The 23,934-nt window shown below is 44.7% G+C and overlaps 1 protein-coding gene and 1 pseudogene across 1 annotated transcript; one reads left to right on the top strand and one right to left on the bottom strand.

Annotated features, from left to right (window-relative positions):
* Window positions 1-5,050: 5,050 nt before the first annotated feature.
* On the bottom strand, window positions 5,051-17,698 carry LOC121046238. The gene is made up of 8 exons (XM_042287264.1): window positions 17,560-17,698; window positions 17,282-17,417; window positions 17,044-17,183; window positions 15,568-15,703; window positions 9,213-9,548; window positions 7,578-7,771; window positions 7,344-7,479; window positions 5,051-5,279 (listed from the first exon to the last, which is right to left on the bottom strand). The coding sequence occupies exons 1-8, from the start codon at window positions 17,675-17,677 to the stop codon at window positions 5,051-5,053; spliced, it is 1,425 nt and encodes a 474-aa protein (XP_042143198.1). The 5' UTR covers window positions 17,678-17,698.
* A 954-nt stretch (window positions 17,699-18,652) lies between these two features.
* Window positions 18,653-20,599, top strand: LOC120838409 (annotated as a pseudogene).
* Window positions 20,600-23,934: the final 3,335 nt, after the last annotated feature.

Here is a 23,934-nt window from a genome sequence, read left to right as displayed (position 1 = left end):
GCAAGGAAACAGACGCACACAAAAATAAATTTCAAACACTCAAAGAAAGAACACTCACAATCAGACTTGTGCCCGTTACTTGTAAAAAGTAATTAATTACAATTACAATTACTTGGCCATCAAAGTAACGAATTACCGTTACAAATTACTGGCTTTAAAATATAATCGATTAATTACTTCGTTACTTTACGGGATTACTTTTCAATTACTTTAAGAAATACATGCAAAAACGTAATGAGGTAATCAGGTAATTTATTAGCTATAAGTAGACAAATATTAGTATTACTAGCAGCGAATAATGTACGAAGTCGTTTAAGTTTTGTGTTAGTTTTTATTGCACATCAAGAGCAGTTGCCGTTGAAAGTTAAGGTCGTTCATCTCTCCTCTCTTTCGGGAGAAAGAGAGGAAAAATGAACGGCCCTGAACAACTTGATTTCACTGCACGAGCGCGCGTGCTTGGCAGTGACACTGAAGGCCCGGAGCTCACTTTTGTAGCTTCTGCTACGCCCACACTTAAAGTCGAAACAGATTATGGTTCGTTTTAGAAGACCAAATATTTTCCCGAATCGAAAACACATATCGCTCATGTCGCAATGGTATGCTTGGAAGCAGCATTATGACCTGCCGATATCTGACAATACAATTTGCGTAAACTCTCAGAGGGAGTTGCTGAGAGCAACTCGCCGCGGCTCCCCTGAGCTCAAATCAATATCAATGTCTTTATCAACTGTTCGAAGCGTACTTTACGACGTACGTCAGCGGATACACTAGGGCTGAAAAACATAACCAAAGGCAATGTTGCGAGTGTAAAATTGGGATGCAAACGCCAAATTATGAACTATACACAAAAATCTTAAATTTTCTAAAGCACTGGTTTCTACAAAAAAAAAAATTAAAAAGCGCTTACCTTTACGCGTTTTCGTAGGTTCGAATTCTGGACTTAACAGGTGAAAGAAGCTTTCTTTCGGGGAGGCAGAGTAAGCACTGAAACTCTAAATTCGCATTTCCCTTGGTGCCTTTTAGTTTGAACATTGGGTCCAAGGAGGGCCATGGCGACAGTGCAAGAGACATGCTAAATGCTCACTGCTGGGACCTCTCGCATATTTTGTAGCCGTGTATCAGCGAGCTAGAGGCGGGACCTCAGTAGAAAATATTTAACAGGAGAAAAAAACTGTTCATATGGATAAAAGATTCCTACATAAGTAAGAGGAGAAACAGAGAATTAAGAGAAAGGCAGGATTTGACAAGGGCTACACCCTACTAAGACGACGATAACGCGAGGCTACTGAAAAAAAAAAAAAAGCTAAGGAAGAGAAACGGAAAGAATTCGCAGAAAACTCATCAGCGGATGTGGTGGCTATTTTGAGTATCGTTCTCCAAGACGGCACTAGGTTCGCTTGTAGGCTCAGCTAGGGCTCTGGTGTTTGTCTCTAGTCTACTTGACCGGAAAGCTGGAAAACTTGAGTCTCCATCACGGGAAGGAAACGACATGCTTTCTTTGCCGTGTAACAAGAAAATGTAAAAAAAAAAGTCACGTGAAAATGTCAGAAGGCGCTGGAGTCCTAAAATTGTTCTTAGAACGGGACGGCGTCTGGCCTTTTGTCCCGTAAAGCCCCGTATTCGGAACTCACAGCGACTCCGACTCCTCCCCCGCACAAAACGCAAACAAGCAAAAATAGGAGAGAGGCTGACTCCCCACCGTCCTCGGTGCACACGAAATTGTGTAGTGGCTACTGTTTTTGTTTAAAGAAAAAGACGCGAAAGAAAGCTATTAGTTCAACTTCGAGCTTGTTCTCGGGGTGTTGCTTATGTCTTTATTCACGAACTTCCGCTTCTGAAATCTGAGCGCGGGCTGGGACTGGATCGCACGAGCTTGCCGATAATGATCTTAGCAAAAAGAAAGAACAGACGCAGCAGACCCACCCCACAGTTCCAGTTTTGGAGATCCATGCCATGTGGCATTTGTATGGGCCATTCTATTCTTCTTTCGCCCCACTCCGAATCAAGTGCCCAAGGCTCAGAAGGGGCTTCTCTTTCTGAGAAAAAGCGACCGAAACGCGGCGGTTTTGCATCGTGTAAGCGACCCTTCGGCTGTCTTAAGAAACCTCCTAGATAGCTATGTGAAAACTCCCGTTTTCTTTCTTTGTCTACTTTTGTTGGGGCCCTCCTCTTGTTATCGTGCTGAGGGTATACCAGATTCAACTCCCCCCTCTGTTTCCCTCTTTCCACCTTCTTTTTTTATTCGTCGAGACCCCGTCACAAGCTTTTGACTTCAGTCTATGTGCCCCCCCCCCCCCCCCCCCCCCGGCCCCATCTCGGAGACGCTACTCAAAAATCATATTTCTACAATTATGCTTGAAATATTGAAAAAAAAAAATCGAAGTAACAAAAGAATGTAACGAGTAACTTGTGGTAATCCGCTACTAAAACAGTCATGAAATTACGTTAGAAATTACATTTGTAGAAAAGTAACGGATTAATTACAAAATTACTCAAAAAGTAACTAATTACAAGTAATCCCGTTACTTGTAACGGATTACTTCCAAGTCTGCTCACAATGCGCTGTCTCTGATCTCTGTGGTGCATTACACTTCAACTTCATCATCTTTTTTTTTTTTTTTGCTATTATACAAATGAAAGTAAAAAAAAAAGGAAGAAAAGAAAACGAAAAGGAAGCTCTCAACGCAATGGTAGCAGACAATGCGCGAGACAGGGAAGCAAGATCCGACTGCAGCGCCGCTAGTTCTCGTGACCGCCACCTGGGCCACTCGCCTCTGCAGGCGAGAATAGGGAGCCGCGAAACTGAGCTTGCTCCAGTAACGTTGCCCCAGTAGACTTCCGGTAGTGTCTTTATTTGTTCTTTAGCAACACACAGCGACCGGGTAAGGAGAGTTTCTTTCAGAGAAGTACCTGTGATGCCTCTGTAAGAACCTGCGCACTTTATAGAATGCAGTAAAAATAACAAAAAGGTGTGAGACAAAAGGAAAAAAAATAAAGGAAAACCGGAAGCGCGCAGGGGTCCGCCGATTGCGGGCGGCAGGGAGCTTATTTGCAAACAAACATCGGTGAATAGGCTCGGCTTGCAGAGCCAGCGTATCGTGTTCCTTTTCCTTGCGCCGCAGCTTCGTACAACGTTACTAGATCAGCCCAGTTGACAAGCTGCGCATTAGCCGCGCTTAGGAAAGCCGGGCCCTCCGTTGGCGCCAGCGTGTGGCGCTGTCGTCGCAGCTCGCCCGGTCCGCAAAGCCAAGCTCTGAGCAAGCTCGGGACGCTGGCTTTTCGTTCCGAAATCAGGCGGTCGGTGGCCCTTGCGCACTTTTTTTTAAGAACTGGACTCTGCAAGTAGATTCTGCTGCAGTCACGATTGTAATTATGCATGCTAATGATTTCTTCGATTTTTACTCTATAATTCATCGGATAGTAGCATGGGTGCCTAGCTTTGCGTGTGACTTCCGAGGGCGATTCTATGTTCCTGTAATGTCAAAGTATAACAGGATTTATGTCATAGTTGATGTCTCTCATATTCGTCTATGACCAACATCCACAAGCAGGGGCTCGCGTGCGCTGTCAGCACCGTATGCAGTTCTTGATAAACGCTCCCACTTGCCACAAAAAAAAAAAAAAAAAAAATGCGTTTTCTGCCTTTTATTTGTAACCACAACAAATCTTCGGCAAGGGTAAAACTGCAGTTCAATACTGTGCAACGTTCTCAACAGCTATCATGTTTCTGCCGTGTTGGAAGATTTCCTACGGATTGAGAGTCGCACTGGTGCATAACATTAACTGAAAAAAAAAAGTCTTCAAACTTAATTATGATCGTCGACCACTCGTCGACAGTCATCCCAAGGCTAAACCGTCCCATAGTGGCTCGAGTTATGGTCGTTGGTTACCTGCTCTGCTCCCTTCACTTCGTTAACGTAGCAAAGCAAACTTGATTGGATTTGGTACAAGCAAACTCCTTTGTAGCAGGGTCGCCCGGGGGGAAAGCTTTTTTTTTTTATCGCTTACTGCCTACATCGCTGTTAGCGCTTGCAACTTGTAGATGGTTATACTTTGTTCGGCACCTTCTCTTGGCGCGCTTCCTTTTATTTGTTGCAGGGCAGCACACACACGGGGGCAAGTTGAGAGTAACCTTCCAACATAGCATGATGATTATCGCTCACAAGAATGTGTGGCTTATTTAAACATCATAATACCGCAATGCTGTCCTGGGCACGCTTCCCGACTGTGTGCGAGAAGCAAGCCTTCAAGACAAATTTTAGTGAACTTGTCTTCATCCTCATGCCTCATCACCCCTTCATTTCGCAAAAGGTTTATGAGCCGGTAGCAAAGGCAATCTTCCAGGATTAAAACCATATCTTTCATCAATTGATGAAGTAAAGTCTTCTTTCCGCACGGTTAAAGAGCATCTTCTACAGTCATTTGACTGTATTTAAGTTTGAAACACACGACATGATTGTATTGCCGAGATTCGAAAGAAAAAAAAACAATGATTGCAAACAAAAGACACTCACACAAAAAGAAACAAAAAAACCTTAAAGCAAGGTGAAGTGAGAGGGCACGGACATATTCTAGAATTTATATTCTTTTTACGAGTTGTCATTTATTAATTCTAAAAGGACACGTTCGACGAATGCATTCAGATCTCGTGTGACCAGTTTTTTTATTTTTTTTTATTTAGTTGTTTAATTCCAACAAACAAGGACGCTGTCATTGCAGATTTTTCCCCTTCATATAACGAGGAGTACTGCTTCGGTGCTATAGGAAAATGATTCCTCCACCTTTTTACCCCACAATAAATACATCTTGGAGAGAGAGTTAGGAACAACAGATATAGCATTTCTAAGGTACTGTACCCATAATAGGCCAGAAAGCCAGTTTGCAATAACACTAAGCGACTGGCAAGTCATACGAATATGTGCGTCAAGTTAAAAGGAACGCCCCTAAAATCAACAAAAACAAGTCACGTGATTAGTGCGCGTATGTGTGCACGGAGCGAGAGACACGAGGGAGTCGGAACTAGTTCCAATGGTTTCTGTGGCTGTGCCTTTTAATTTAAGGCCTTAAACTTCCAACATATGCCCACGATAAGAACCAGTGTCAGACGAGAAGTACTCCGACGCAAAGAGGAGCCCGAATCGGTGGCGGTCGAACTGCAGAAAGCCAGTCCAACTTTCGCGAGACTTTTCTCCACTTTTCGGGGAGTTCTGGCAAGCATGATCAGACATCGGTGCCGCTCTGCCACGTCGCTCAGACACACCCGGTAGTGCTCGGCCATTCTGGAAAGTATATTAGGATGACATGTCGTACGTTGTTTTGGTTGTTCTCAAGCCACATTCGATACTTGTCCCATGAGCGATAGTTTACAGAGCTCCTACATTTTTTTACACAAAGGTAAACGTCACATGGAGCTCGAATAGGCGCGAGGTGCAAACACACAAGCAGACCCTGGAACCAGCCGACATAAGAATACCAGTTGAATAAAGAGCCAACCTTCAGTCTAAGCGTCTTGTGTTACTTTAATTACATGTGTTTAGATAAAATCGTTTGCTCGTTAATAACACCTCGACGAGTGGTAGCGAAAAGTCTGAGTTATGAAACGGCTGTTTACACTTTGACGTCAGGTCACGGGACCTGACGTCAGGAGACCTACAGACAAATTCAGGTTCCCCGCTAAATTTAGCGGAAAAATTTACTTCACGTGACCTAAGCACCAATTTTATTTCCCCGTTAAATTTGACGGGAAAGTTGGTGTCACATGACCTGACGTCACGGGACCCACAAACAAATTCCGGTTCCCCGCTAAATTTAGCGGAAAAGTATACTTCATGTGGCCTGTGCACCAATTCTGTTTCCCCACTAAATTTATCGGAAAAATTTACGTCACTTGACCTATGCACCAATTCCGTTTCCCAGCTAAATTTGGCGAGAAGACACATTACGACGTTAAAATCGTTTTCTCATCAACAACCTTATCGACGCTAAATGAACTCAACGTCATTTCGATATCAAATCACCATATGACGCACGATCGGCGCAATGAAAATCGATCGTCATCGTCGAATAAGTAGTAGAGCTGCCGCTGCCTAAACGCATCAGGTCGTGTGATCGTCGTGCAGTCTTTTCTGTGCCTCGCAAGTCAAAATTTGAGAAACTGGAAAAAGCCATGGAGATTTGACAGTATTGTTATTCGAGTCGAGGTTTTTCTTAACAAAGTACAGTTATTAAAAATACACTTATTAGAATCTATGGAGTGGTTTCAAAGTAGCCTGCTGTGCAAACCTAAATCGTCTCGTCTACAAAATCGAGCCCGGTCGTATGGTGCGGTATTGCGCTTGCTCGGGAAACGAAGACTTTAGGTTTTATTTGGTTTTAAACTAGAACGTGCACATATCAGGCTCCAAATATTAAAAAAAAAAAAGAAGATTCGTACGTACGTGGATGGGGGCGCTTCCAATCAATGTGGGCAAAAAGAACAAATGGTGGGGGTCAGGGGCAGACGATGTGCGTCATCCCAATACTCACTAGCATCGACACTAAACTAATAAATAGCTGAACTCGACACAGCTAATTCTTCCACTTTTGGAAACCGACATGAGACATATTACGTTATTGACGTCTACTACTCGTTCAAAGTGTACAAAACAGCAGGACTTTATATTATTTAGGGCAAGGGGCACGTTTGCAAGAATTGTACGAGGCACAATAACGATAGCCCTTTGTTATCACTGTGGCTGCCATTGTTTTTAGCGGCCATCTAAAAAATTAAACGAAGACACCTAAGACTGTTTACGTGTAGGAATACGAAAGCACTCCTACACGCAGCGCATTCCTACAAGCAGCGCGCCACGTCTTCCTTTTTCACACGGCGCCCCGGCGGTGGCATCACGCTCCCGCACTGCGCAGGCGTGGCGAACACCGCCGGCTCCACGGCTTCCGTGACGATGCATCTGCGGTGCTGTGCTTTTCTTTGTGTGTATTTCTCAGGTGCGTCCGCTTTGACCTTGAGCGCCCCACAGGCTTCCGTGACGAAGCAGTTGCGTTGCTGTGCGTTTGGCCAATAGGAATTCAGGTGCCGTTTTCGTTTCTACAGACAACGGCTGCAGACAACGCGGGTTGAGCTCCATGGGACAGTTAATGTTTTCGCATCAAAACGAGTCTTCGTACAGCTTCACATAATATGATTATAGCCATCGCTATTGTTTAGAAACACCTCAAGAGTGCAGAAGGACGACGAGGGATGCGTCAAAATGCAGGTTTCGTCGCATTTCGTACACAATTAATTTGAGCAGGCTCGAAATAGTACCCTGCGTCCGCACAAGAGTATGACGGTATAACCTTACTTGCAGACGCTCTCTGTGAGACCCTTGGAGTTGGCCGATGGAACGTATTTCAAGTTCTTCCGATAACTTTTCGCTTGTTCCGAAATGTAGCGATTGCATCGCTGACTTTCTTTTTCGTACGCGGTCATGTCACACACTGCAAAAGAGGCAGGCAGACCTGATCGTCTTACCCTGGCTCAAAACATTATCGCGCGTGTTTTAGATGGATAAGCTATCAGTTAAGACAAGCCTTACGTGAGTCGTCGTTCTCCACAACAGGAACCACGATGACGGACGATGGCGTAGAACTGATCTCGTTACTTGAATTGCTGCTGTTTGATTGAACTGGCGTTGAAGTCAAAACCTCAGTCAAGCCTATCAGTCTCTTTTTCGCAATATTCATAACGTTCTTGAATCCCAGCGTTTTAATTTTGTCCCGAAGGGGCCGGCTGAAAAAAAATGACGTTCGTTTGAGAAGTCGTTCAGAAGCACCACTGTCTTCACAAGAATGCGGGAGCATGCGCTTACTTACTGAGTGACTAATTACTTAACTTCAGAAACATCCTGAACTAATTTCGTATTTGGCTTCACGGATGGCGCTCTGAACCCCTCTCTGCTCAAATGTCTGAGTGAAGTTCCGTAAACTTTCAATTATATGCGACCATAGCGACCCAAGGTGTGAAAACAAGGGACCAAAATTGTTTCAGGGGCAGTCGGTCGTGATGTTGTATCACAATGTTATGACCGATTACAATATCTCCTCGTTACAGTAACGTAGTCTGTGCTCCGGCTGACACAATAGGCGGCACGCTTTCATGTGAAACTGAAGGTTCTACACATTTCAAAGTCAAAAGACGAACCTTGCTTGGAATCATTGGACATACTGCTTTTATTGTGTTAGTTTCTCCCTCTCAAGTTTGGGGATACTGAAGTTCGCAGGCTGGTGTTCATTTCGCGAGATAACTTCCTCTTACAGGTGGAACTCGCAAATTAAATTAAACTTTTTAAGAGGAATAAACTGGTTAGCTTACCCAATCTATGTCTAAATGTACAGAATGCGCGCACTTTTTACATTGAACTCGCAACCACTAACCGGAGAACGTATTTCCACAACTTGCTGACGCGGTCTCCTAACATCACTCTGCCTTTCCTTTCTCGTGTTCCCTTCTTTGTTTCGCCGTCTTAGGATCAAACCGCAATTTTGGGAACCGCTCACCTGCTCGATTGAATAGCTGCACATTCTATGTATTTGTTCCCAAGTAGGGAACTCGCATGTGTCCTCGTAATTTTGAATTAAAAATTGTACTGCGCGTGTGCATAGCACGCACTGTGATAAAAGAACGCAGCGAACACGAAACTGATTCGAGCACAATACCTTAGGTCACAATAAGCTATACTATAACCTCACTAAAACATTAAGGTCCTCTGAAACGAGTGTCAACATCTTAAGCATATGCGTCACTCAAGAACTGTTTAGATTACACATTCGAAACAGATAAAGACATAGAAGACGGGACACGGGGAAGGAGGAGGAGGAGGAGTAGAGCGCGTGCGGCGACGTCTTAGCCCCAAGCGTTGATTGGATGGATTAGTGGGTAGGTGCAAAGGCTAGCTGCCTTTATCTCTACGCCCTCGCTCCCTCCAATCAGAGCAAGCAAGAGCGTGCGGTGACATCAGAACTCGGCACTCTGACCTCTCGTCTCCTCCTCCCCTTCAGATTCTCTCCGCATATGCCAGCTTCTGCCCGACTCCTTTGAAGTCCCGTTCATGCGTACGCTAGTTCAGTCAGGATTTAGAGCTTATCTTATTCACGTCAAACTCTTGTTCTATATGGTAGAAGAACAGAGAGTGCATGACTAAAAACCGTGCACGAAAATTTTATAGACTCACGCCAGTTTGTCCATGAGGTGAGAGCGTGCCCGCTTTGCAAATGGAATTCCGCGTCTCCTGGCGTCATCTTCGGCGAAACCTTCAATGTGTTTATCAGTGACCTCAGTTCGGGCTATTTCTTCTCCAAAGTAGTAGTTGTAGTCGCTCAAGAGGTACTCGTCCGAACGCTCGCCAGGCGGTCCGGGGGCGGACTGATACATGTTTGTGCAGCTTATTTTATATTCTGACCGCAGCATCGATTTGATTAGAGAGATTTGCGTTTGAGCTCCGAGGCTATGCTTGCACTGGCGGACTTCCAGTGCTCGTTGTAAACACTTGTCGAACGTTTCCAGGGACCTGCATTGGTTCATAACGGGCGTGTGAGTGTGCCTTTGCTTCATGCGTAAGAAGGGCGGAAATGGAAAACGGCAGCCGCTATAGACATCGTTCGAAATGTTTAAAGGAGCTATGCAACGTTTTTTGTACTTTGCGCAAATACCGCTTGAAACGGATCCCTAACGTTAATGACCTATGAAACACGCGTTCGTTTTTCACCCCACGCAATAGTAGTCCCAAAAAAAAAATAAAGAAAAACGAGCACCGTTCACCCCCTCAACTCGCAGCCAGAACAAGCGGCCACGTGATCTGGAGCAGATTATATGCCGCCAGTGTTGATCATAGCCACGCGCTGGGGTTGGCAAAGCGCAGGACACGCGCTGAGTTCCAGACATTGTTATGGCTCGGCTGTTGTCGTCGTTGCAGCGATTGGACACGGGTCACTACCCGAATGCTTCTCGAGCTAGCAATTATCACGAGCCCAAGTCGAGTGCCCACGCAATGCTCGGGTCCAATCTATGAACCGCATTCAAATATCGTCACTTGGGTGTACTGCGATCCCCACGTTACGTCATCAAATTTTGCAAAGGAGAGATTGAATGAAAGTGATCACTTTTGTCCTTGAAATTACACCGCAACAAAGGAGTTTCTTGGCCAATGGCGTTGCGTGTGAGTATCCTTGAGTCCCATGTGTGCCAGTAAGCTCGTGTCTAATGAGAAACATTCCAATTGAATATCGTTGCACAGCTACTTTAAGTTTGAAGGGGTAAAAAAAGGTACGTTTGAAGGATTGATAAATTTTCCAAGGTAACAGGGAGACATTAGATGATTCTTTAATACGCAGTCAGTACCTATCAGCCACACACGTTACCCAAAAAGGTAAATAAATACCGTTACTCGCTACTCGCTCATAAAGTAACTCGTTCCCGATTCTCAAAAAGAAACGCGTTATGTTACCCCCGAAGTAACGAGTTACTTTTTCCGATACTTTGACGACCAAATACATAACTGCTTTTGTTTCATGATTTATTGTTTTCTTGTCAGTAGTCGCTGCACTTAATGGCCGATTCCCACGACGGACTGATTCGCGGACTTGTTAATCACGTGACGACATGTCCGCGGTTCGTCCGTCGCCCAAGTGCATCCACATGAATGAGACGACGAGCAGACGCCAGCGAAGACGGACCGAACTTGTTTGCCACCCCACAGTGCCACGAAACTCCAACATCGTACCGTGGCACCGTTGTCCAAGAGAGAAATCGACGTTTGCTACCGCGATAAAGAATCGTACGCCGCTGTTGCGTACCGATCGCGACAGAGCACCGTTGATAGGCTTCGCGCGTAGCGCCGCTAGCTTTAGTAACCCAAGGCATGACAGTGACAGAGGCATGGTCCTGCTCGAGAAGGCTTCGGCGTAGAAGCGACGAAGTTCTGGGCTCGCTGAGGGGCGTTTGGAGATGCCTTCACGCACTCCGCGCTCGTGCACAATATTTAAGTATACCACAGCCACAAAAAAGGTCTTGCTCGGTGAAAGGCTGACTGGACGTGCGAGAATTATAGCGTCGTGCAAGACGAGTTTTGACGGAAGCTTCTTGACAGTGACCCGGAGGAGTACTGGAACCTGCTCCGCGTCAGCCGGACAAAGCTTCTGCAGTTTCTTTGACGCGTGGAACCAAGAATCGCGCGACAGATTAACCAGCGAACGCACAAAACACAACGATGCGCCATTTTTGTTTTAATCGTCCCCCCCCTCCCCCCCCCCCCCCCCCAAAAAAAAAAAAAAGACATTGTACTTTTTTCAGTCTACCTCCTTTTCAAGTCAATCTCCCGCCAAAAATCCGCAAGTAAAAAGGCGCTCGACTTTATCTGTCCCCTCGCGTCCGCGGACGAGGCGCGGATCGCAGGAGTCGGTGACGTGACGATCACGTGGTACACGCTTCGTGGATGAAAAGCGCGATTCGGTCCGTCGTGTGAATCGGCTATTCGCGACTGTAATTCATTATAGGTGGCGCCACTCGCTTTGCAAAATGGCGGTTATAGTGAGAGTCGGAGGTGCGCGCCGGTACGCCAGTTGCTGAGACTGTCTAGTGTGCTGGCTTCACTGACCGACACAAATTATTGCCGCTTATACGATCAAATTAGGGTGTTATGAGCGCAGGACACTTCTTTATCCTGAAAACAAAAACGGTGTTTAGCGTAATATTTACGCCAGGAGGCACGTTTTAATTCTGGAATGAAACCGAAAATAACCTCTATTGTTTATTTAATTTCTCGGTATAGGTGTGAATTTTGATTATTTCATATCTACGTCTCACAACGTTGTTATTGAGCTAAAGAAGCTGTTCAGGAAAACTTTCTTTTGTGACATACGTGTCCGATCCAGGCACTTCAAAATATTTTGAAGAGTTCAGTGCCCCTTTAAAGACAGGATTTTTCATACACCTTAGTAATGACGTAGAACATTATATATTTGTAGAAAAATTAAAGTGCTGATATTTGTGTGTTCTTGCGGCTTTTCTCGCTCAGATGATTGTCATGTGAAATAATGAACTCAGGACCTTTTAATGAGTTTTTTGTATGTTTAAATGACTAATTGCTTTAGCATTATTTCTAGCACAAAAACAACAGAATCAATCCAAATGTTACAAAATATCCTCACGGGTGATGAGTTCAGAATATCTTTACAAAATGTATAAATTAAGAAACGCTGTTTTCACTACAAAATCCCAAAGACGGAATCCGAATCAGACAACAGAAGTGTGTATGCTTTTTAAAGCAACGCATATCGGACTATATATTACATGCCGCGTTTCACTGTTTTTCTGTCTTGATAACGATGTCAGTGTTTCGTATGCTAAAAAGAGAACAAAATAAAACCTTTTTGGAAAGAGTGTTATGGTTGGGCGCAGGGGTTTCCCCACGAATTGAAAGTAGGGGGGTGTCTAAATTTTTAGGTTGGGGGGAAGGGGGAGGGCTAGGGGGGGGGGGGGGCATTGGGAATAGAGGAGTCGTTGCGAATTAAGGGGGTGCCTTCAAAAAAACAAGGGGGGGGGGGAGTGTACATATTTTCTAGGGGGTGTGTAGGGAAATCACTGGTTAGGCGTATTTTTGTGACCGTGGCGTTTATTGAGGGCCTACATTCCCGCAATTTGTATGAATGATAATAATAATACAATCAATATCTTTTATTACAGAGTTTTTCAAGCTCTACTATAATTTGTTGCTTTTGGACGCGCGAACAAGTATGCCAATCAAAAGTGTGTAAATTATCATCACTGGTGCCTATTGCAGCATTTTTAATTAACAAGTTATAAAATAAAAATAGTCTACAATCAGTAGTGTTGACGGTTGGGCTAGTTCAGCGCTGTGTGTGTCTACCGCCTTCTACTCTGTCCTTGTCCTTGCGCTGTTTGTTTTCCGCTAATAGTCTACAATCAATGAAACATTCTAGCCAATTTGAGAAATCCATGTAAAACTGCAGTAATTGTGGGTAAAGCCTATGGTGCTTTCAAATTTGAAAGTTTTTACAATCGGCAGAACTTCCGAAATTGCCTTCAAAACATTCCGACCCAAATGCCCCCCCCCCCCCCCCCCCCCCCAAACCCCCAAAAACAACAAAGAAAGTAATTTTTTTTTTTCACTGCCAACTTTTTCAGAACATTTAGCTTCTTTAATTGTTACGCGCCGTCATTTCGCCAATTTCAGCCCACTTGCACGTCTGTTCACTGCAGCACGCGTTTCGTTGGCGTTGGACACCGATGAAACAGAAGGGAGTTTTAGTATTGCGTATACGAGCGAACGTAAGCACTGTGTTGACTTTATCGTTCCGTGTTCCACAATGCGTGTGCGCAGAGCCCAATACTGCGGTCTTGGATTGACGTATGGCGACGACGCTCACGCGCTGCGCTGCCGCGGCGCAGAGCACACAACTCCAACACAAACGCACAGCGTTTGCCCTTTGCTTCTATACGCAATACTAAACCTCCCTAGTAAGGTACAATCCCATAATGACTGCAGCGCTACGTTCGAACAGTAAAGAGTGTTGTTTTCAGTCGGAAATGATATTTTGCGAGCCATGATCGGGAGCAGTTCCGCCGTGCCCGATGACCAGGAGAACCGGGGGACCCTCACTAGAGCGCTTCCTGTTTCCGCCGCGAACGGGTGAGCAACGTGCTGGAGGCGCGAATAAGGGCACAGGGTTCATCCTATACTCCCCATTTATTTTAGGCCATGTTGTGGAACATTTTACTTAATAACTATTAGGAGTATTCATGTCATGTACATATCACTTTGCTTGAAATTTTGTTTTTTCCACTGAACTAGAATTATTTACACCAAGTGAAAATTAATTTTTTTTATATAATTTTTATTTACTAGTATTGAAATTTTAGCTCTCTTAGGGTATTACAAAATGTACACCACAAAGACTGTTAGGTGAATATTTCTAATTCTATATTAGAACTTTTCAACATCTATGTAGGTAGCAGGAATAAAAATTCAACCATCTATAATGGCGAGTAGGAAAATAAGGCTACCTGCGTTCTGAAAGACACTGTTTTGAGATAAGTGAGTTTAAGGTAAAAAAACATCAGGTTAATAAAAAAATTCTATTGGCGCCATCCCCCTCAAAGTCATTTCTTATATAGCCGCCAGCTTGGTAGTCCTCGTTGATGTCATGTATTCTCTTTTCGGCTTATCGCCTTGCTTGCCGGGCCTCTTTTTTGAACTGTCGTGTCGCTCGGTCCGCAAAGTATATTTGAGCGCGGTCAACTTCCTTCAGCCACTTGATGATGTTCCACGCAGGGTTCAATGCACAAGACTTCAAAATATTGGCACGTGCGATGCTACAACCATTGAACGAAAGAACAGCATCCAATGTCGCCCTTTTGTCGTTCAAAAACACAGGCGTTTGAAAGCACACACGTGGAAATAACGTGCACAGCGTCTCGACATTGTCTTGGTTTAAAAAAAAGGTACGCAATAGTTGCCAGATCATTTTTAAGATGTAGCTCATTCCGAAGATATTTAGATCGGGCTTTGATTTTTTTTTTTTTTTTTTGTTTTCTTTAATGAACAGGGTGCATATTAAAAAAGGGGTCGTGTTCACCCGCTGCTTGCTTTCGGAAACAGTGTTCTTCAGCCCGAAATATGACTTTTTAAAAACAGTGTGACAATAGAAAATGATGTATAAGGAAATAAGCTTTTCAAATTGCAAAAAAAAGTAATATCGATTTTTTTTTCTTTCGTACCCTGTGCCTTTAAGGAGTGGCTGCCCTTCCGATTTTTTATGAGTTCTGTTTCCCTGCTTCATTGAAAATACATCTCCGGCGACGCTGAGTTTTACTGACGCGCTCGAAGGAACGGCCGTATTTTGCTCCAGGAAGAGCTGATGAACCTGGGATTCCCCCCCCCCCCCCCCACACACACACACACACTCCCTCGTTTGTTTTCTCTGCTTCTAAAGTTCTAAGTTGACAATAGGTTCTGTGCCTTCCCGCGTAGGCAAGCTCAGGGTTTACGTTGGGTCTCTACACGATTCTAGAGGTTCAAACAGCGAACCTTGCTGTGTTCTCTGGCTAAAGGACATTCCCAGCTGCAGCGTTCGACTGACGTGGTCAGCGATAAACAATGCTATACTGTCATACTGTTTAGTTGTTTCTCGGGTTGCCCATCTGCCTTTGACACAATACACACATACTCAGGTTAGAATTAAAACAAGGCTGTTTAAACGTTGTTGTACACGACACTCCTCAAAACTAACGAAATACCGTTACTCGTTACCGGAAAACGTAACTAGGTAGAAGTAACTCCTTACTAGTAACGCGTTACGTAGATGTCTAGTAGATATGCACTGCCTGATCTTACAATGCGAGGTGAACATATTGCAAAGAGCTTCTGTGAGTGTTCAAGTTTCTTTAAAATATTCGTCCTTAAAGCAAATTTTGTGAGGTGAATCAGTCTGTCTAAATGACATTTAAAATTACTCGCTGCTCAGGCAATCTCACGAGAGCACCGAATTGGTCTACAATAGCTTACTCACGAACATGACTGTGAGAAGGTCATACTCTCCCACGTTGCCTGTTCAGCGTACTCTTGAAATTCCTTTCCACACATCAGCGCTTTGTGAATGCTCTTCGGAAAGTCACATTTGGGATCAACGTCGTTTAACAGCAGGGCTACAGCAAATGTAAAACATCAAAAACAAGAGTTTATTAAAGTCAGTAAGAAACGAAAATTGGTATACCTGAAATCTTCCAATAATGACTGAAGTTCTGCGCAAAACGTCCAGCATGCTACAGGTGCTATGCAAAGTTGTCAGGAACCAACCAGCCTCTCATCTTGCAGTGTTTGTCTCGGTCTGTGTTCAGCGTGCACGTTGCATCTTAAGGTCACCGGTAGAAGGTTCGCCAAGTTTTGGAATAATACCTCATCTAGCATTCACCTCTTTCATCGGATTATCCATTGCTTCCCAGCTGTCTTCCTTTAGCATTTGATTTGCACGTGCTCCCCTACAAATTAGTCACTAGGTGGAGTCACGCTGCCGTGTTGCGTAAAGCCCCTTTATGTTTCAAAAGAAGCGCAAGGTGCGTCGTTGCACGACGCACGTGCAACGTGCAGTCCTTGGAAAGATCATGGCGGCACAGCGCAGCAATGGGCTCGATTTCAGACGCCATGTTCTTCCCAGAAGTGGCGCGCGGCACGTGTCTCGAGCTTTTCCACAACAATGAATGGCGCCACTTTAGTGTTGTGGAGGAAACTGCGCGAGCGTGTGACTTTAAAAACTGCGCTACTTGACCGTGTCAAATAGGTATCTAGTGTGTCCAATGGCGGCCAGAGTTGTGTGCGCGAGTGCTGAGCGCGTGCTGACGGCGAGCTTCCACAGTTCTTTTTCAACGTTCAATCCGCACCATCAAGATTGCTGGTCTTGGCAGCCTATTAATGTGAGCTCGCTCTGAGCATGCGCTAGAGACCTCAAATATGGCGTCCACTGTCTAGTGCAGGGTTCGCGCTCTCGTACCTGTGCCGTCTCTATCTGATTGAAAATAGAATAGAATATCAAGCGCTTTATACCTACCGCCCATCTGACACCATCACAGACCTTGTTTCCTTTCTTATCGTTGCCGCCTACGGTTGTCCTTGCCTTTCTCCTTTTAGCTGAACAAACCGTCGAGATCGGAAACACGCAATGGACCTCTTCTACGCGTAAAGACGGCATCGATGGAGAAAGCTGTAAGTGCGATTGGCATCCGAAAAAAAGAGTTGTGCTACCATGCAGAGGTACTCCCCCCCCCCCCCCCCCCCTTTCTTCCTGACGTTAATCGTAGTTCAAGCTTTACACACTGAATGAGGAGGGCACAGGAATGCGCAACAATCTTTTTCTTTTTTGAAGTTCATTCATTCGTGCTTTTTGCCGTATACCCCACCCTACCCAAAGCGAAGCAAGATCACTACTTTCATAACTGTGCAATCTATACTCTCGCGTCTGACATCAAACTATGTTGGTTTTTTTACTCACACGCGGCGCTTTCGCATAATGGAGCCACATTCCACGTCCAGAAGTTGAGTACCGTAGACGTGTGCAAATGAAGCTCCGATTTTGTGCAGCCGGTTGATCTCTCCACTTCGATCATGCAGTGCTGGAATTCCGCAAGGTAACTGAAGTATTGAAGAAAAAAAAAAGGCACAATGGGTGCAGCTTTGTAAGGTTTCGGTAGCCAATTTCAGCGGAGCTTTTTACACTTTATTGTATTTACCTGCATGTGGTCGGTGTGACGTAAAATTCGCCTTGTTTCTTTTGGTCCTCCAGAAGCTTGTTATAAGAGAGACCGCAGAGCAACATTTTTTTTAGGGCTTCGGCTTGTGAGCACTTGAGCAGAACGTTCAGATCGACTGAAACAAATAACCAAATGTAGGTACATGTGTTAGGTTCAACTGGGATGTCCAAAGTTTCGTTAGAGCCATTGGGACTGATTTTAATTTTATGACTTTTCAAGCTTGATCTCACTAGGATTAGTATTCTTATTGGCCGTACTTGATTTTTGTGAGCAGCGTGAACGGACGGAGTCTGTCATAAGCTCAGTATGCATCTGCATCAGGGAGATGAAGCTGCTATCCGTGTAGGTGCACTCCGTCTCCGCCCGAGCTTCCATGAAGCCGTTGGAAAACGAATTCAGGGCACTATAAAAATGGAAGTAGAAAGGGAATGCACTTGTTAAAAGATTCTCTTAAACAATGGTACAAATATTATGACACTACGTAATGTCTGCTCACGGGAGATGGAGGCATTCAATACGTGTTTATCAAGAATGCTTGGCGACTACAAAGTAGCATGTGCGCCAGAATAATGTAAATTAATAAGGGCCCGTTCACACACATGCGACTTCTTAGGACCGAAGAAGCTAAAAACTGTTTTTAAGCCTTTCGTGACGCCTTACGACCAGCGCCGCAAAAGAGGCTTAAAAACCGGTCGTGCCGAAGTCGATTGTAGTCAAACGCAAGTGTGTGAACGGGCCTTTATTCCCTCCACATGAAAGTTGGAAGGAAAAATAAAATTGGTTCTCCCTGAAAAGCGTTTTATTTTTGTAATTATACTATTGTGCTTTGACGATATGAGACCGCCATGTGGTTCCCATTAACATTCGAAAATGCTTGTGAGCTGTATGTTACTTTTTTTTTTTTACACGGCTTCAAAACTACGATGAGTCTATAGCCTTCCTTTATCTTAGGATGAACACTCAGTGTTTTTTTTTTTCTGTTTTTTTTTTTTGCCAAAGCCTTAAGCGCCAAATATAAGTGATTGAACTGATCGTTGTGCTTGAAAGGTAGATATGGAACATCGTTTGCGATACATATCAGCGCATGTCCCCATTATTCTGAGCGTTGAGTCGGTGACACTACCTGGATGCGTATGTCCACCCTCATAGCCTTACGTTGTTCACGCAAGCACCCAGGAAAGTTTTTTTTTTTTTTTAAACGAAGCGCATGTTATCGAGGACTGTAACAGTTGTGCCAATGCTCACAGGCACTCGTCAGCCTTGTCCAACAGCTTGCCCTGAAAGTCAAGGCTTAGCATGAGGTAGTGCTGAAGTAGGGTCTTCTTCCTGCACAGCGAGGGAACCCCAGCCATGGCTTTGGGGTGAGAGGAAACACGCGGATCATTTTGCTGGGCTCATAAGTATTTCACTTACTCCCAGTATGCAGACAAAAGCGCACAAAACAAAAATGCGTTCCACCAACCTTTTTTCTCGTCAAGTTTACTTGTCTCTGAAGAGAGAACAGAAAACAGAGGGAATTTTCAATAGGAATTAGTACACAAAAACAAGCATGATGCGGTGCGTTACTGTCTAAGGCTGTTCGCCAACTTTATACACAATCAAATGCATACTATATGGCCTAGAATACCTGTTGCTAAGTGTACAGTTTTTAATTTTTTAATCTAAAAATTGTTTAAAGGAGGCAACCAGAATTGGTCTTCAAACACTTCTCTTGTCGTTTTAACTGGTCTAGTAAAAAATGCGTACCTAACGTGATATCGAAAGAGGAAAGGTTCTTTCACATTAACCTGTCCGATGCCCCCTTTTGCTAGAATCTCCTAACTCTGAATATTACTAGACTCGCGAAGAGCAGGTAATGTGGCTACGGGCTTTTTGCAAGACTAATTTATACTGTGTTACCCTCTCCTTCATTTAATTTGTTTAAGGTAATGAATAAATTGTTTCGCATTATTAAGCGTAAAGTTGAATATATTGCAGAGCACACTAAAGTTACAACATTATAATTAACGTGTGAGCATATTTAAACACGCATCATCTCATTATACACACCGCGGAACCCCCTTAAACGCCCTTTTAATTACGAGAACGCTAAAGCTAATGCACTTCAATTTAGTCAGTTTTTCTTTAACGTTTACCTTGACCTTTACATCGAGATGCATACTTGTCCTGCACCACGTTCGTCAAGTAAACGAAGTCGCCAAGTTCCTTGACTTCCATATTGCATCTGGTGGCCTCGCGAGCTTGCGCCACGCATGAGCTATGCCTTCCCAGAAACCTGCATTCGGATGTTTCGGGGTGCTTATCACCACTACGATCGAAAAGAAAGAAGCTGCATTACACACAGATGTATATGTTTTATCTAAAGTAGACTGAAGGTGACTCTGACTTCGTCTTTTGGGAGCCCTAACTGGTCGACGCATGCCCAGGATTCTAAAGCAGAACGCATACTGTTTTCACGCCGGCCCGCTGCGGACGATTGTGTTTTGTATCGCAATATAACCGAGCAGAACAACGACTAAGTTTTGAAATCGTCAATAAATGATATATCAAAATGGCGCCTGGAAAGGGGAATGAATGTTTACCACCAAAAATCGGTGGAAATGATAAAACTCACAAATAAGAAGTACTTGAAGTTTCGTCCGAGATTTGTTCTACCCCCTTAATAAAAACAGACCAAATTAAACACCTAGTAATTCAAATATCACGTGACTGGAAGTGGGACGCACATGTTAATTACATATGCATTACCACTCGCCGAAAATTGGACTTTTTGAGGAGACAGGTAAACAAAAACACAGCTATACAATGCAAGCTAACCGCCTATAAGTCCTTTTTTCGGCCTACATTAGAGTACGCGAGCCTTGTTTAGGACCCTCACCAACTATATATATCAAATGGCATCGATAAAAGGCAAAATTAGGACTTAGGATTTACCTTTTAAAATATAGGTGCGCGAAGAGCACGATCTATTTGCTTGAATAATCGAAATTGCAATGTCTTGGTGCTAAACTAAATATTCCACGCTTGAAGTTCGTGCGTCAACTTTTTTAGGGTCACCTTAAATTGAACTTTGAGTATTATTTGAAAAAACCGTATGGTCACTCTTATAAAACTAACCACGCCAAGATGATCATGCCGCATATCAACAATAATGACACGTCCAAATGTTAGTTCTTCGTTCATAGCATTGAATATAGGATTTTTTGCCAGAAGAATGACAGTGTAGTTAATCAACAATACTGTCATTCATTTTGTTCCAGGTGGGATATTCCAAAACAATTTACCTTTTGTGTATAGCAGCTTTTTTAATGTGGTGAAAACTGTCAGTATTTTAATCGCGAATTATGTCATTCTCTTTTTTTTCCCTTAACACAGACTGAATTTTTACATACATGCCATAATAATGTATTGTGTACTCCGTCGTTATGTATTCATATATTGTGTCAGATATTTTTATTGCGCCCTGTGTTGTTATATTGTTGCGTCGTGCTTTTATACAAACTATTGTTGCCTGCAACCTGCCGGGGCTTTGATGATGTCTGCAGTATTTCAAATAAAAAAAATGGGATTAACATGGATGACTATACTTCGTTTCAGCTTCGGGCCGAGCGCGGCCGATGTTATGAGCTGAAGGGCCAATCAAACAGCGAAAGAGGCACAGCGTCATAAGGTGCTCTCCCCAGTTGATAGGACCAGCCGGTATTCGCCGCCTCTCTGTGCGCGCTCCTCTGCCGGCTAGTCCTTTCAAGCGCAGAGAGCACACCATGACGCTGCGCTTTTTGCGCTGTTTGATTGTCCCTTTGGCTCATAACATCGGCCGCGCTCGGACCGAAGCTGAAACGAAGTATAAGGGCACCTGAAACGCTGGAATAAGGAAAGGACTAGCGCTCGGTTAAACAGCATCGGTCACGTATGCGTCCATGGCGAATGACGACGACACCGTCAAATCTCGACCGCAGCAGACACGTTCACAAGGTTCGCACTCCTGCCGCAAGATGGAATAAGAGGTGATCGGCTCTACAGTAGTGAGTATCGTTGTTTGATCCGTCACTACGTCAAATTACAAAGGTAAAAATTAACGTACGCGTTATTATGGAATATTCAGTCGTGATGAGATACGCGGAAGGTGACCACGATTCCTGAGAAATACATACATACATGCATTCTTGCATCGCATCCTTGGCCATTTCGAAGCTCGAGAAAAAGTTGACGGTGCAGTATGAAAATAGCTTCACCAGTCTTCTGTAGGAACAGCCAGGAGGGGGCAGGCTGTCTGGAAGTGTTGAAATTTGGTACTCCGTTTCATTTTAATGGGGTCATGAAACGATTTTTCTACTTATTTCTCCTTAGCTTTAATCCTCAACTCAAATGCGAATTGTAAAATAACGTCGCCGTGACATTCTGCGGCACCGGTGCGAGGACTCCTATAGGAAGTATTCACTGGCGGCCATAGTTGTGTGCGCGACTGCTGAGCGCGTGCTGATGGCGAGCTTCTACAGTTGTTTTGTAACGTGCATTCCACACCCTCAAGATTGCCGGTCTTAGCAGCTTATTAATGTGGGCTCGTTCTGAGCATGCGCTCTAGACAGCACTTACAAATACGGCGCCCGGTGAATACACCTTTTACTCTGTTTCACCTCATGATGTACCGCAGGAAAGGCTACAAGCGCGAGCTTCTTGCTCAGGGCGCAGTCTCGGCGGCAGAAGCTCCCGTGCATTAAGGGCAGCTGCCAACATTATGAGCTCGCGCTTCTAACCTTCGCTGCGGTACAACATAAGGAGAAACGGAGTATAGCTTCCAGCGTGCTTTTTATGCACACTATAGAATTTGTCATTCGCCAGTGACGATAAGTTCCGTCAGGGCACTCATTGACCACGAACACGAATCCAAATATTCGTTGACGGATAGACCGATCTCACCGAGCATTCGACGCATGCGCGAGGCAGCCATAACTTTAGTTCACAGGAGGCAACCGGCAGTGCACGAGACTTTTCGTACCCTGCACGCGCAGAGCTCCAGCCAGGTTGTGGCACGCGCAGAAAGACTAAAGTTCCCTCGATGCATTGCGGCAGCGGTGGCGTAGTCAAACTGGCTGGTGAAATCGGTCTATTGATGGTTGACGAGCGCATATGACCGAGTGACGCAGTTCTCGTGTCCAATGCGTGAGCTGGGCTCGGCTGATGTCAGGTTGGCACCGCTGACGCGCTTTGGGAACCGCGGATGTATCATAGTGAAAAGGCGGAGAGCTTTCGGAGGAAAGAAGGTACAAAATAGTTCTCTATATTTTCCAATGTTCGTACCGAAAAGCTGGATTTTGACTTTCTACCGTCGATCTTTCCTTTGGCCAACTAAACTATATCCGATTAGTAAAGTCCCAATTTAAAATCATTTATCCCAGCCAAAAATTCGTTTCATGGCCGCTTTAAGTTCGACTGCAGCCGTCGCTATATGGTACATTGGTTCCAATTATAAGCAGCTCCAAAAGTTCATTGTCACGGTGCTCGCTCTCTTCGCGGGTTCGCCATCCCCAACCAAACCAATCACACGCAGAAAGGAGCGCAGGATTGCGCAGCGTTCCCTCTGTGCGTGATTGATTGATTGTTGGTGATAGAAAACGTACAGACAGGACGAGTGCTGCGATGACGCACCTTTAGCGCTGCCTGATTAGGGAGCTTTTGTAGATCGTTTTCGCCGTCCCGCAATGGCTATTGCTACCTGCTACGATCTGTAGCAGGTAGCTGTTGCTACTTGCTACAGCCAAGGCCATCGGCGCACAGGCCCAGTAGCGGCTTCTTCGTTGCGAAGGGTTTAGCGGAGGGGGTAACGCGGTCTACGAAAACTTTCTATTGGAAGTGAAAAGGAGCGTAGCAAAGCCCGGTCTCATTTCATAAGTCCAAATCCCCTGCTTACGCTGGCATATGAATACCTTGGACCCATGTTGTGAAAAAAAAACAAAAAAACTACAAATTTCAATCCACAAACATGCTTTTCGTGTAAGGCTTGTCAAATTATTAAGCGCTGGAGAAAGCCAGCCTTCTGCGTTAAGTTCTTATTTCGAACACTTTTTGCTCGCGTTCCGTCCATTGAAAAGCATGCGAAAAGGGCCTCAGCACGCACCTCGTATCGCTGCGCCGCAATGTTCTTCCGCAGCATAAAGGCGGTCTGCTTTCATCACCGTGCACCATGGCAACGGACGCCTATTTTCCAAACGCTCTCTGCTAGCCAAAGTTTAATAGTTCTGTAATGAGCAGCCAGCAGACTGTCGCAGCTAAGCGGCGTGAACGCGAGCGGGGAGGGGGGGGGGGGGGGGGGGGGAGTTAACACACTATCCAATGATACACGCGCCGTCCGAAAAGGTCATTCGGCGTTCGTTGCCATGGTGACGGCAATTAAAGCAGATGGCATTTTTGCTGCAGAAGAACACTGCGGTGCAGCGATACGAGGTGCGTGCTGAGGCGCTTCCCGCATACTTTTCAATGGGCGGAACGCGAACAAAAAGAGTTCGAAATAGGGACTTAACGCGGAAGGCTGGTTTTCTCCAGCGCCTCGTAATTTCACGACCGTTACATAAAAAACATGCTTTCTTTCTTTTTTCTTTTTTTCTTGCCATCCCGCGCCGTTTTTCTTTTTT

The sequence above is a fragment of the Ixodes scapularis genome, unplaced genomic scaffold (genome assembly GCF_016920785.2).
Source record: "Ixodes scapularis isolate PalLabHiFi unplaced genomic scaffold, ASM1692078v2 PGA_scaffold9__187_contigs__length_104089568, whole genome shotgun sequence".
NCBI classification, from domain to species: domain Eukaryota; kingdom Metazoa; phylum Arthropoda; class Arachnida; order Ixodida; family Ixodidae; genus Ixodes; species Ixodes scapularis.
Note: the sequence above shows the minus strand (reverse complement) of the source record. Positions and strands in the feature narration are given on the sequence as shown.

Coding starts and splice junctions, on each gene's coding strand:
- LOC121046238 (XM_042287264.1), bottom strand. CDS start 17,677: ATGGAAGCTCGGGCGGAGACGGAGTGCACCTACACGGATAGCAGCTTC. Junction 17,184..17,281: donor GTCACACCGACCACATGCAG/GTAAATACAATA, acceptor TCAATACTTCAG/TTACCTTGCGGAATTCCAGC. Junction 9,549..15,567: donor ACCTTCTCACAGTCATGTTC/GTGAGTAAGCTA, acceptor GAACCAATGCAG/GTCCCTGGAAACGTTCGACA.